This window comes from Belonocnema kinseyi, chromosome 2 (assembly GCF_010883055.1).
Source record: "Belonocnema kinseyi isolate 2016_QV_RU_SX_M_011 chromosome 2, B_treatae_v1, whole genome shotgun sequence".
NCBI classification, from domain to species: domain Eukaryota; kingdom Metazoa; phylum Arthropoda; class Insecta; order Hymenoptera; family Cynipidae; genus Belonocnema; species Belonocnema kinseyi.
In genome coordinates, this window is record NC_046658.1 from 85,117,447 (window position 1) to 85,132,633 (window position 15,187).

Consider the following 15,187-nt stretch of genomic DNA (forward strand, 5'->3'; position numbering starts at 1 on the left):
TTTCAACCGCTCTCACCCTGCTCCCATGAGAAACTGTGTGAGCCAGCAGTTCTAGGAAGGCTGAGAACGGGGTCAACTGAAAGCGAGAGTTTGGTGTTCATTTATTTCAAATCATACATTGCAAGTAACAGTTGAAATGCAATTATCGACAGCAATTATACTTTATTGCCATTGAATAACAGGTGTCGTTTTTTAATGCAGTGATGGTGGCAACCCTGTATACTGTCTCCATACCAAGGGGGATTGGATGTAGAGATTAGGCTCCCGAACATTGGCTCCCCCATCATCGACGCACAGCTATTTCGTGGTTCATCGGTTTTAGGTTATTTTTCCAAAATCCAAATAATTTTAAGAAATTTCATTCCAAAATATATGTACTAATATAGTGAAACTCTTCTATAACGTCGATTTTGGGGATGACGTTGGGAGGGAACTAACTCATTCTAGCCCGCTCCGCTTTTGTTTGTTTACGCCTGAATGCTCGGCTGAGAGACAACCGCAGATTCCACGCACCCTGCGCAGCTTCTGTTACACCTGCCTTCGGCGCGGAGTGATTTCTCGGACGTTCTATAGAAGGGAGGGCTATTGAAGGGTTTTATTGTAATTTGTTCTTAATATTGTAAACGTCCCGGCACGTGAACCGCGCGTGCGTTCAGTGCTATATTGCGAGGGGCTATTCACTTCGAAGACTACTGAAGTCAATGTAACGTTATTTTAACAATGTCGTGCGTCTTCAATTGTACTTTCGTGACTTCGTTTGACTCTAGTTTTCGAATTCGTTAGTTATTGACTTCGATAAATTCAAGCTTTGATTGTTGACTTCGTTCTGACTTCGTCCTGTCGTTATAACTCGGTTTGACTCGGCGCGTACTGTACATTGCAGCGTGAAGCCCTTTTCGATTATTTTTGGTTGCTACACAATCGAACTAAATCTCGATTCAACTAAATGTCATTTCAACTAAAACTCTATAGTTTGTACACAGCGGATGGTGTTGCTCGGAAGATGGTCGTGTGCGTAGTTAGAAAGTAGTGTGCGGTCACTGAGTTGTACCAAAAATATACGGTTGGCGGCGTCACCTGCAGACTCTAAGTCATCGATAAAGAAGAGCTGAAAATAATTTAAAAAGTAATGAATTGAATAAAGTTGAATAAAACTATAAGTTGCTTTTAATGGAGTAAAGTGAAACTGGATAAATGCAAAAGGAAATTAAATTCAAAAACAATGAAATTAAGTTAAAAGTAACCGGTTTATAAAAAGTGTATTTTTTCGTAATTTTTATTTTGAGTCGCCGCGAATGATTTTCTGTATGGGGTTATAGATTTGTTGTTTATTTTAATGTTACGAATTGTATTCACTTTCATTAGGATCTGTGCACGAAAGAAGTGAAGCTGTTTGTCAAAAATTTAATAGTGGTATTTTAATTTGAAGTTATGTACCTGACAATATACCTTTTAAGACTTTATTACAGTTATTAGGTACGATGAGGCGTCGCTCGCTAATGTGAGGGGTTTAAATTAGAATTCTTCCAAACTTAAATTACACAATTATGCACATCTCAGTTTTGTAGAGCAGCATGATTTTTTGTCATCCTTCTTCAAGCTCTTACAGAGAGATTTGCACAGATTGAGTTTTAAAATGGGAATTAGTTAAATTCAAAAAGTCCACTACCTATTACTAGTCAATCTCCTTATAAAGGCCTTTTATTTTTTCAGATGATGGCACATGTATTCGCTTTATATATTTTTTATCGGCAAGTCATCCTTGGAGTTCAGAAAGCTGTGAACGAGTTGCAAGAACAATAGCAGATTAACATTAAGTTTAGTATAAGTATCAGTTAAATATTAAGTATCCATAAAAGAAGAAAGATAATTTCCAGGAAGGACAAAATTCGAATACGAAAAAAATAGCTACTGGAAATTATTATCTGCGTAACATCAGGCACGAATCCAGAGAAGTGGCCAAGAGAGGATAGTGTCGGATAAGTTTCTTATTAGTAGTCAAATATTTATTTATAAAAAATAGAGTTCAGAAGCGGACTGGGTCTCACCAAACGACTCGATAAAAGTCTTGCAGAGGATTCCTAAGAACCATTCAACACAATTTTTGTGAAATATTTTCAGTAATTTAAAAGTATTTCAAGGAAATTAATAGAATTTACAACAATTTTAATCATTGAAAAAATTCTCAGAGCTTTTAAACATTTTAATGAAATTTAAATTATTTTACGGCAGTCCAAGGGATTGCATAAGAATCAATTCAATGATTAAATATTATTTCAAATATTTGAAGTGATTTTTGACGAATTTCAATAGATACACAAAAATTCTAAGCATTTTATACTATTTCTATAAACTGCAAAGAATTTCACAAAAATGACGGGATTTGTAGGATTTCAAAGATTTAAAGATAATTTCAAATCTCTCGGTTAATCTGCGTTTTGAAAGAAATTCCTTAAATTTCAAAAGATTTGAAAGGATTTCATAAATTTTATAAAATTTGAATGATAAAAAGGATTCCAAAGTATTTAAGAGAATTTCCGAGATTTTCAAATAATTCAAAGGACTTTTACGAGGTTTTATAATATTTTGGAGGAGTTCAGTAATTCTGAAGGATTTTAAAGACTTTTAATAAGGTATTTTAATCAATTTTCCGGGGTCTCAAATGATTTCATAGGGCTTCAAATAATTCAAGATATTTTAAGGAATATCATCAGATTTCTTGTAATTTCACGAGATTACAACGGATTTTATTCACAAGAATTGAGGGATTTCAAAGGATATAAAAAATTTGCAAACATTTCGATTAGATTTTAAGAACTTTAAAGGTTTTTTAATAGATTAGAAGGGCATTTTTAAGATTACCAAGAATTGTGAAGCTCCTGCAAAATTCCAAGAAATTTTAAAACATTTCAAAGAATTTGACACATTTTGGGTTATTTCCAAAGATTCCAAGGAATGATCATTTGATTTAGAAAATTTAAAGGAACTTCCAAGGAGCCTTATGGTTTCAAGTAATTCAAAAAATTGTATGTGGTTTTAAACAATTTCCTATAATTTCAGAAGATTTGGAAGTATTTTATAGGAAATATAAGGTTTTAAGGGATTTTAAAATCTCCAAGTATTATTTTTTATATGATGAAAACTTTTGGTGGGTCTGCAATTTATTACTTTATTATTTTCTTCTTTTTTTATCTGTTGGAGCACTTATTTTTATTATATAAAGATAATTGTATGCATAACTAAATATCATGTTAACTATATATCGTTTTTTGAAAACTAAATTCCAGTTTTTTCTAGTTTAGATTATTTAGATAATTTGTTTTAGACTTTATCAAAGTTTCCAAATTTAAAAAGTACTATTTTATGTTAAGTTTTATTATTTTTTAAAACGAAATTAAATAGGCTTAAGTTATAATAAAAAACTTATATGAAAAATTTGTCAAAAATTCCCTCCATTTTTTTTCTATACTAATAACAATATAGTTTCAAATGAAGCAATTAAAGTACTGCTCCAGAAACTATGAATGGCATTCTTTTAACAATTTCTAATAAGCTAATACATATTACAAAATATATACATATTTGTGTAATTCAAGTTTGGAAGAATTCAAAACTAAAGCCTTCCACATTAGCGAGCGACGCCTCATCGTACCCAATAACTGTAATACAGTTTTTAAAAAAATAGTGTCACGTGCATAAGCTCAAATTAATATAGCACTATTACATTTTCGAAAAACATATTTCGTTTTTCGTGCACAGATCCTAATGAAAGTGAATACAATTCGTAACATTAAAATAAACAACAAATCAATAACCCCATATAAAAAATCACTCACGTCGAATCAAAATAAAAAATAACGAAAAAATACACTTTTTATTAATCGGTCACTTTTCACTTAATGTCATTGCTTTTAAACTTGTTTAATTTCCTTTACATTTACCAAATTTCACTTTACTTTATTAAAAACAACTTATAGTTTTATTCAACTTTATTACATTAATTATTGTTCAAATGATTCTCAGTGCTTCTTTATCGATGACTCGTGGTCTGCATGTCACGCCGCGCCGCCAACCGTATATTTTTGGTACAACTCAGTGAACGCTAACTACTTTCTAACTACACACACGATCCTCTTCAGAGAAACACCATCCGCTGTGCATAAACTATAGAATTTTAGTTGCAATGACATTTACTTGAATCGAGATTTAGTTCGATTGTATAGCAATCATTATTTTTATACCACTAGACTTCGACGTCGATGACTTTGTTCTGACTGGTACTGACTTGGCATTGACTTCGTACGACACAACACGAATCTTTGTTGACTCACTACGTGGTATGACGACTTTTTCCTCATTCTTACGACTTAAATTAAATTAAATGAAAGTAACTACAAATTTTATTTACTCAGAACATAATCCAGTCGTTGATGAATAATATTACTAGAATATTTGAGGATTTTTTATAGTGAAGAATAAATAATACAGATAAAATAACTTAGATGAAATTCAAATCGGTTAATGTGGACAATTGAAACTTATGATAAGTAGTGGATCCATTATACATTATTGATAATTATTTACAAAATTTGTATAGTATTATAAATGATTTTATGAATGGCAATACTTAATAGCAAATCAGAAAAAATCTGGAAGAAAAGTAATACCTTCTTATATCCATTTTTTGAAACAAAAAGCAAATTATATGAAGTAGGGAAAATAAATAATTTCATGCTGATTTCGATGAAGAGTATAAATTAACTCTTTGGGAATGGTCGACAAATAAAAATATTTTAAACCCTTGAATCCTATTAAGTAATTTTCATAAAAAGTAATCTTAGATCCACACCAATTTAATATGATAGACAAAATTATATATTGTAACTAGTTTTAGCAACTAGTTTTGAAGTGTAATGTGCTTTACTTATCTTAAGATAATTTAAAGTCATATGTATTGAAAATAAAACTTTTTCTTACGCTACTTAACCGCAAATATCGCAAACAAATTGTGGCTTGAATGCTGCACGTTCTAATCACTTATGTTTACCGAAAGTATTTCAGGACCTTTAATTCTGAGTAGATTTTTTAGAATTAGGATTCTGGTTTGAGACGTATTCGAATTTATTTTGTGTTGCTTGATATATCAACTGATATGATTAATTATGTTCTGGGAACATAACCCTCCGTTTAAAGAAAGGGAATTTTAAGGCACCAACGTTATTCAAACTGGAATGTCTTGCCTGTGGAAAAATATGGAAGTTCGGTTGCGCCCTCTAAAAAATCTAGGTAGCAATAGGGTAAGGTTCTGTAAGTGGCGTTGCAGATCGTCAGTTCACCTTAGAGCGGTGCGCGGAAAACGTGCGTACAGTGACATAAAGACCCTGTCTGTAAACCGCGTTAGTGGTTTCACAAAGAGAACATTAATTGTTTTGCTATAGTTGGTATTTTCTAGTATTTATATGAGTAACATGAAGTTTTCATGTAATGGTTGCCTATTCTCATATAATAAATATGCATTAGCAGTCAATATGCTACTTTGTCTTTGGAATTACCTGCACGGATCACTAAAATATTCTCATTTTTCAGGTCTTCAAAATAATTCAAATTTTTAAAGCCGTCGCCAATGGGCCTATATTTTTTTGAAGGTCATAGCCTAAGCTTTCGAACTTTGAAATGATATAAAAAAAGTATTTGTTGCGAAATTATGCATTTTTTCACTAGCATCGATTTTTTGTTTAGATTTTTCCCAAATTTCAATTTTTATTTTAAAAAAGTTTTAATGAATTAAAATACACTTAAAAAAATAACCCTAAATTTTACAAAAATTTTTGAACGCCAGGAAAAGTTCAAAAACTGGATAGGTCTTAAAAGACCTAGTCTGTAAACGGAACGTGAGAAAAAGAAATCTGTAAATGAAGGATTAAGTTTCGCGTACTAACTAACTTTAGATGACGAAAAGTAATATCTGGTCCTAAGCGACTTTTTTTATTCTTTTTGTAGTCACAAAAATATAAAATATATTGTAGTTTGACTTTTGCGTGTTGATTTCGTTTATGTCGATTTAAAGTACGGGGTGAATTGTAACTCCGAGTACAATTGTTACGATTATACGTCGTAGGGGATGTATGTGATGGTGTTTTAAAATGTACATCCTTTGCATGGCGATTCAAGTGGCTTTTCAATTTAAATCATCTGTCGCAGAATTGACATCTGAACTGCGGCATGACACCGCACTGGTATTTTTGATGCTTAGTCAATTGACCTTTTGCTTTGCAGCTTCGCGCATACTTTGTACATTTATATTCATTTTCTGATTCTGAGTTCTGAATTTCCTGTTTCTTTCGACTCGACTGAATCTATGTTACAAGGTAATCTATCTTTTTTTATGCGTACTGTGCATACCTTTAAATCAAATTTTGTATTAAAACTGCAGCCAGTAACTTCTTCTATGTACTATATACCTTGATCTGAAAAAGTACCAAAATTTAATTCGAAATTTTTTATTTCAGAGTTTTACTTAAGACATTTTTATGAGAAGTCTATAGTTATACCTTGGATAATTTCGTCCTTAATGTCTAAAGTTTCGTCATTGTCATATTTAATTAATGTCTTGTCTTCAGAATTATTGTGAACAGAAATTTCAGTAGTACAAGCTTTTGTGCCATACTTTGAAGTACGCTTTGGTCTTGCAGTTGCTTTCAAAGAACTTTCTTGGTCTGGAAAATTACATATGTTATTAAAAATTGTTCATTCGGAAGGTATTCCTATAATTCACATCCATCGATTTATATTAGTTTATTGTTAAGATATACCAACTAGTTATGCATCTGAAAAAACGAAAATGTTGATGTTGTTGATCAATTTTAAATCAAAACAAAGTTTCAAAATTACACCAAAAATTATTTTATTATCTCAGAATCAAATACATTTGCTCGTTTATTATATTAATACAAATTAGGAACATTGCTGTTCATGCAGTTTTAAATTTTGATCTTTATTTCGTAAATTAAAGGAGGAAATCTTTTCAAGGCACTACATTGGACGTAATATTTTATTGGTTTTCAGAGCGTTCATAAACAAGATTTCTAGCATTTACATAACACATTATTGATAACTATCTCCAAAACTTATATCCTATTTTACATGTTCATAAAAAGAGCAATTGTTGCTAGTAAATCAAAAACAAACTTTTTGAGAATTTATACCTTCTTGTACCCATATATATTTTAAACAAAAAGCAAATTGTACGAAGTAAGGAGGAATAAAAAAAATTTTTCATGATTTTTTCGATGGAGCATATAAATTTGCCTTTTCAGAATGTGCACAAAAATTAATCTTAGGTACACAACAATTTAATATGATAGAAAAAATGGTACATTTTGAATATTTTTAGCAACTATTTTTCAAGGGTAATGTAATTTATTGCTTAACATAATACAAAGTCATACGTCTTGACAAGAAAACAGTTTCATACGACATTTAGCTGCAAATATTGCGAACAAATTGTGACTTGACTTTTGCGTTTTCTAAACGTTCATGCTTGCCGAAAGTATTTGAGGATCTTTAACTCCTAGTACATTTTTGAGAATCAGGCTTGGTCTGACACATATTTGAATTTTTTTCTGATGCTTTGAGATATTAAATAGAATTAGAATTACTACAGATAGCGAGAAGTAATGTGTTTCCTCAAGTTACTTATTTGATACGTTTTGTGTCCACAATACTTGCATATAAATTGTAGTTTGATTGCTGCGTGGATTTTCCGTTCATGTCGATTTAAACTCCTTAGCTTAGTGTAACTCCGAGTACAATTGTTACAATTATAGTTGGTATCGGATGTCTGTGGCTTTAATTTAAGATGCGCAGCATTCACATGGCGTTTAATTACTGCTTTCAGTTTAAATCGTCTATCGGAGAATTAACATCTGAACTATGGCATGACGTCGTATTGGTATATTTGACGCTGAGTAAATTGATATTTTGCTTTATAGATTTGTACACATTTTAGAATTTTACTCAGACATTTTTGTGACAAGTATATAGACATACCTTGGATAGTTTCATCTTTGATGTCCAAAGTTACGTCATTGGCATATTTAATTAATATCTTGGCTTCAGAATTACTATGAAAAGAAGTTTCACCAATACATGATTTTGTCCCAAACTTTAGATTACGCTTTGCTTTTGAAGTTGCTCTCGAAGAACTTTCTTGGTTTAAAAAAGTAAGTATGCTTTCAAATAGGTTTTAATTTGAACGAATTTGAACGAAAGTCTGTAAAACTCTATATTTCATATTTAAAAACTTCTCGTTTTCGCGGTAGTTCTCTAAACGAATTTCATTTACCTGAAAATTCGTATTTGCAATTTGGATTAAGAAATTTTGGACCATTGAAATATTTCAATAGCTCAAAATATAAATTTAATTCTAAATGTGCTAACTACATTTTAAAAAATCAGAATTATTAAAAAGTTAGTGGATCACAAAATCATCCTGCATTACGTATCTGTAGGCGTCTGCATCAAAAGGGCCCTAACGAGAGTTTCGGATAGGAATTTATTACGAATTATTCCGAAACAATCCGAATTATTTCGAAATCTGTACCCCAAGCAATCTGAATTTATCTAAAATCTACACCAATCCGAAAATAGTTCTCAATTTCGTTTAATTGAAATTAGATAAAAATTAATTCGACACAATACGATTCAATCCGAATAAATCCGAACACATTTTTAATCCTAATGAATCCGAACTCGGATTTATTTAAACCGAATTTCAATTCGAGGGAATCACATTCAATCCGAACTTGGATTCATTCGGATTCATTCAGCTTTAGAATTTGATTCAGATTGGTTCGGATTGAACCGGATTGAATCAGATTAGTTTCAAAACGATTAGTATCGAACGAAATATAGAACTTTTTACAGATTGGTTTGGATTGATTCGAGTTGGTTCGGATACGGATTTCGGAATGATTCGGAGTGAATTCCAATCCGAAACTTTCACCATAAGGCCCTTATGGACTGTATGGAGATACGTATGGGGACATATAGCTGGATAGATTCTTGGAATTTTATGCGCAAAAGGAACCATCTAAATTGAAAAATAAGATACCAGGGAATTTTTTCATTTGGATCTTTGAAAAACCATTTTTCGAGAAAAACGCATCTAAACTTGACGAGTGCCATGAGCCCACATGTTATATTTTTTCTTCGAACATCAAATATACCACCCCTATCAGCGAAAATATGGATTTTCGAGAGAAATGTTTCAGACTAAAGTTTCAAGGTTTTGAACAAGGATCTGAATGGTCACCTTGAATCTGACCTTCTCATTCACCTTCAAGGTTATTCCAAGGTCAAAATTTAGTTTTGAAATGAAAACCCCTATTTTTGACACCGCCAATCGAAAGAACGCAAAATTTTGCGTTCAGTTATGCATGAAGGTCATGTGATCCGATAACATTCGAGGTCATTCCAGGATCGTATAAACTCAAACCAGGTCTAGACGGCTGATAAGCGAAAATATGCGTTTTCCAGACCTACGATGGATCTCGTCTTAGTCGAACGGAACTAGATTCAATCTTTAACCATTTTTTAAACTCATATTTTCGCTGATCAGCCGTTTAGACCTTGTTTGAATTTACACGTCCCTGGAATTACCGCGAAGATCATCGGGTACACGACATTGATGCATATCTAAACGTACAATTTTCCGTTCTTTCAATTGGCGGTGTAAAAAATAGGGGTTCCCATTTGAAAAATAAAAGTTGACCTTGACCTTGATGGTCAACGCCAAGGTCGCCACTCAGATCCTCGTCCAAAACCCTGAAACTGTTGTCTGAAACATTTTTCTTGAAAACGCATATTTTCTCTGACAGGGGGTGGGGGGTCCGATACTTTTTGATGACCCTGCATATACGTGACATGTATATATTGGGCTCATAGTCCCCAAGGTTTGAATGTGACTGGTACATGAGCATTTTTCCGTTTTTTCTCCTTAAAAAAAATGTAATTTTGATTTAATATAGTAAAACGTGAATATATTTAATATGAATATTAATTACTCTTTTCTTATATTTTCGGGTATGGTCTACACGATGCAATGGTTTAAAAAACGTAAAATATTGATTTTCAATTACTAATTAACAAATCAAAAAAAAAACTTTTTTTAAGCATTTTTTTCAATCAAAAAATAGAGGGGAAAAGAATTTTTTTACCGTCTAAAATGTGCAGAAAAGTGTACATTAGTATACAAAATTTCTGAACTTTTCAAATCTGTTGAATTTTTTATCTGCGATTTTTTTCAACAAAGTGGCGGCTAAAAAACGGAAACTAAACATTTTTTATTTCGTTTTATCGATATTTTTGGTGATTTTTTCGCTCAAATCATCTACATATTTAATTATTTCAGAAAAAGGTATATTAAAAGTTTATTTTTAAACAAATTAAAAATATTTAGTGTTGAATAGGTAAAATCATCATATTAAGATTATAAAAAAATATTTTATAGCTATTTTACCTCATTTTCACGCCAAAATCCAATGTAGTGAGTGAAATATCGTTTTTTCCAACGATTGAGTGATTCACTGATTTTATTTTTGTAAAATTAAAAGTTAATGTTTACTGGTATACAATTATACATGACTCTGCTGTGTAGCACTGAGAGTTATGCAGATATACTCATTGCAGTGGATTTTGGTGTGAAAATGACGTGAAATATCAATAAAATGATTTTTTTATAACATTAATATCATAATTTAACCCATTTAACACTAAATATTTTTATTTTGTTTAAAAATAAACTTTTAAAATACCTTTTTCTGAAATAATTAAATATTTATATGATTTGAGCGAAAAAATCACCAAAAATATCGATAAAACGAAATAAAAAATTTTTGGTTTCGTTTTTTGGCTGCGATTTTGTTTAAAAAAATCGTGGATGAAAAACCTCAACGGATTTGAAAAGTACAGACATTTTGTGCACTTTTGTGCGCATTTGCGACGGTAAAAAACTTCCTTCCCCGTATTTTTTTTATTGAAAAATAAAATTGCTTAAAAAAAAGGATTTTTTTAAATTTGTTAATTATTAATTGAAAATCAATATTTTCCGTTTTCTAAACCATTGCATCATGTAAAGCATACCCGAAAATAGTAGAAAAGAGTATTTTACAATAAATTCTTTTCCTTTTTTATAAAATTATTCAAGCTCAAGTGTAAGAGAGAAATTTCTTCGTTTTAGGACTTAATGGGATAAGTTAAATGAATGTTACTTATTGTCAGAACTATTTGCTTATTTACTTAGAATAAAATTTAGTCGTTGATGTATACTTTTACTAGAATATCTAAAGATTTTATCATAGTGAAGAATAAATAATATAGATCAAATAAGATAAATTAGTCAAAAAATAAAAATGTTTTAAAAATTTCAAACCCATTAAGTAATTTTCACAAAAAGTAATCTTAGATACGCATCACTATAAAATGATAGAAAAAATGATATGTTTACTATCTTTATCAATTACTTTTAAAGTGTAATATACTTCATTCCTTAAGATGATATGAAGGCATATGGCTTGACAAGAAAACTTTTTCTTACGCTATTTAATCGCAAATATCGCAGACTTCTGTGTGTTCTAATCGTTTATGTTGGCTAACATTATTTGAGGATCCTTAAACTATGTGTTGATTAGAATTAGACTTGGTTTTGACAAGTGTTTGAATTTATTTTCCGATGCTTTGAGATATCAACCAGTATGAGAAATAATGTCCTAGGGATTTAAGTTTCGCTTACTAAATTACTTCAGATGGCGACCAGTTATGTGTGTTTTCAGGTTACTTTTTTTATTTGTTTTGTGGCCACAATAATCGCAAATAAATAATGGTTTGACTGATCCGTGTTCTTCACGTTTATGCTGATTTAAACCCCGTAAATATTTATAACTCCGTGTACAAATATTACAATTATAAATCGTTTCACACATCTGTGGGTTTGATTTGAAATGTATAAAACGCACGTGGCCATTCATGTGAGATTTCCGTTTAAAGAGTCGACCGCAGAAATTACATGCAAACTGTGGAATCACGTCGCATTCGTATTTTCGATGATAAGTCAAGTGATTTTTATTTTTATAGCTTCGTGCACACTTTTTGCATTTATATTTATTTTCCTGTTTTGAATTCTGAATTTTCTCCTTCTTTTTACTGAGCTGTTTTATGTTGTCAGCTGACATATCTCCTCTTATATATACAGTGCATATTTTGGACTCATACTTTCTATTAGATTTTCGACTTCTAACTTCTTGCGTTTTTCGATCTGAAAATTTACCAGAATATAATTAGAAAAATGTTATTTCAGAGTTTTACTTCAGAAATTTGTATAAAGAGACTATAGTCAATACCTTGGGTAATTTCATGATCGATGTCCGAAGTTTCATGATTCTCATATTCGATTTCGATAATTTCTTGCTTAATTTCCAAAGTTTCGTGACTGTCATATTTAATTAAATTCTTTGTTTCCGAATTATTTTGAGAAGCAGCTTCAGTAATACACGATTTTTTCTTATATTTTAGACTACGTTTTGATGAACTTCCTTGCCCTGCAAACATAAATATGTTCATAAATGTGTTTTCATTTGAAAGTGTGTCTATAATTTAGGAGCCTGGATTACGATTAGTTTATTTTTCAATGCAAGAAAACATTAGGAATCTTGTCAATCGCAAACGCATCATGCAATAGCTAGATGTTCAATTAAGATTAAATCAATCAAAAGATCTGAGTCCTTAGATAATTCTTTTATTTGCACAGAATAAAATACATTGTCATATATATTGCTAAGACGCACTATCATTATTGATTATCCATGTTGTTATAATTGGTCCTTGTTTTCTCCTTTCCTGAGAAATCGCTTTCTATAAATCTTAAATTTTCAATATCTATTTAATTGGATTTTTGAACCTCAGAAGACAGTCTCCGAAAGCCCAGAATGAATATATGACAAAGACATTAAATTAAAAGCTGAACAAAACCACACAATATTGAAGGTATTCATTTTCGACATAAAATTTCTCCTTCTTTATAAAAGCACCGATAGTTATATAAAATTACATTCTTTCTTGTCTAAAGTAACTGAATTACACATTATTTCTAATAAATAACTCTAAATTCTTCAGTGTCCTTCACTGGAAATATGGTTTCATTCACTGAATTTAAATAAATTATTTAAAAATAAATATCAAAAGAGTTTGCCAAATAATAATTATATTATTGTGTACAGTCGGAAACAGAAAAAATATGCCCGTTCACAGAAATTCATGATCGTTATTAGATACTTAACACTCTTGAGATTTTCGACATTATTGAAGGGATCTGATGATTAAGAAAATTATTCCGTGAAATTTATATTCAGTAATTTTCGAACACAAAGAAAAGATCATAAAGTAAACCTTGACTCAATTAAAATTAATAACCGCAAGAAAACTGCATTCCATTTTGATAGAATTCACCAATTTACATTATCATTTTTAAATTTGGTATGTGTCCAGGGTGGCCACAATTTTTTTAATTTTCGACTCCCGGCTTTATCTCCGTTCTCTCAGGAAATATTCAGGATATCTCCCGGGTCATAATAAAGTTTAATCTCTTTGCGAAATCCACAGTTTTTTCACATATGTTATCAATTTCTATTTACTGACACGAAAATATGCAAATCAAAAATCCATTATCAAACCAATTTTTTAATATAATTTTAAAATATCTTTGAAACAATAATTGATAATTCATAATTTCGATTTGCAAGCATCTGAAATTTGAAAATATATATGAATGATTTTGGACAATTTAATTAGAAAAAGGAGTTAGATTGTATCTTTTCTATATCCAAGGACTAAAAATTAAACAATTTTAATTTCATTTGGAGAATCAAGAAAGTAGCATGATTTTAGATTAAAATTTTAAAAACATAACAATGTTAAAACGTTAAAAATTGAATATTTAAGATTCAAATTTTGGACATTGTATCATTTAAAAATCAGAGGAATTGAAATTGTATTCTTAATAATTAAAAGGGTTAAAATTTAATTAATTGGAGATTAAAAACTTTTAAATTTAAATATTTTTATTTCAAATCGATTAAAATTTGACAATTTAATGTTGAAAACTAATCTGAATGTCTCAGTCTTAGCTGAAAAACTGAAAAATATGTTAGTCAACAAATTTTTATATTAAAAATGTTGTATACGCAAACTCTTAAAATTTTCAATTGTTAAAAATAAATTTAAATCGCTTAAGAACTGTAATTTTTAAATTGGTTCTTTTACTTTCTAAAAGTCAACCAATTCAATTTTAATTGTAAAATTAAGACCTATGAAAGCGATATATTAAACATATAACGTTCATCATGAAAGTTCAGAACTCTAAAATTGCATCCATTTAAAATTAATTTGAAATGATTTACTTCTTTAAATCTTCAACTAAAAAACTGAAAATTCCAAGATCTTACATTGAAAATAAAAAATAAAGAATATCTGAAGTTAGAATATTGAATAGTTTGAATATTCGAATGTGAAAATACAATATTGTGGAATTCAAAATTCGAAACCTCCAAAAATTAATCTAAAAATTAATTTAAGCAAAAACATTAATTTCAAGGCCTCAAAGATTGTGTTTTAAAATTTAACATTCAAAACTGTAATTTTAAATTCAAATTATAGAAATTTTAAAGGCGATAAATTTATCATTAATAAGTATCATATTGTGTAGTATCAAGTGATATTTAAAACGATTGGATAGATTTTTTTGCTAAAATATGTAATTCTGTCAAATCCAATATCACTGTCATTTTTAACATTCCAAATTTCAAAATTTTAAGTAGTGCTAGAAATGTTGTAAACCTTTCAAGTTTAATTAATCTAAACACTTTAAGAATTACATACTTACTAGTTGAAAACTTTCAGGAATTACAAAATGCGTGAATTATGAAATACAGGAAAACTCTTGTTATAATATTTCTCTTTCGGCTTTATCCCAGTTTTCTCCCGGTGCAATATTCTCTCGGTTTTCTCCCGGTTCTCCCGATTGTCCCGGGAAGGTGGCCACACCGCTGTCATAATTTAATACTTTATACGTAACGACTTCTCGGTTTCTATTATTTCTAATGGCATGTTATAATTTAATATTATTGAAATATTT

At 30.1% G+C, this 15,187-nt stretch overlaps 1 protein-coding gene across 1 annotated transcript in view; it reads right to left on the reverse strand.

The window, feature by feature from the left end:
• Nucleotides 1-9,694, reverse strand: part of LOC117182768 (zinc finger protein 808-like) — an 11,133-nt gene extending 1,439 nt beyond the window's left edge. Inside the window, exons 1-2 of the mRNA XM_033375873.1 lie at nucleotides 9,661-9,694; nucleotides 6,552-6,716 (exon numbers count right to left, since the gene is read on the reverse strand). Coding sequence (XP_033231764.1) covers nucleotides 6,552-6,716; nucleotides 9,661-9,694 — 199 coding nt within the window. The remainder of the gene's footprint in view (nucleotides 1-6,551; nucleotides 6,717-9,660) is intronic.
• Between the last annotated feature and the right edge of the window lie 5,493 nt (nucleotides 9,695-15,187).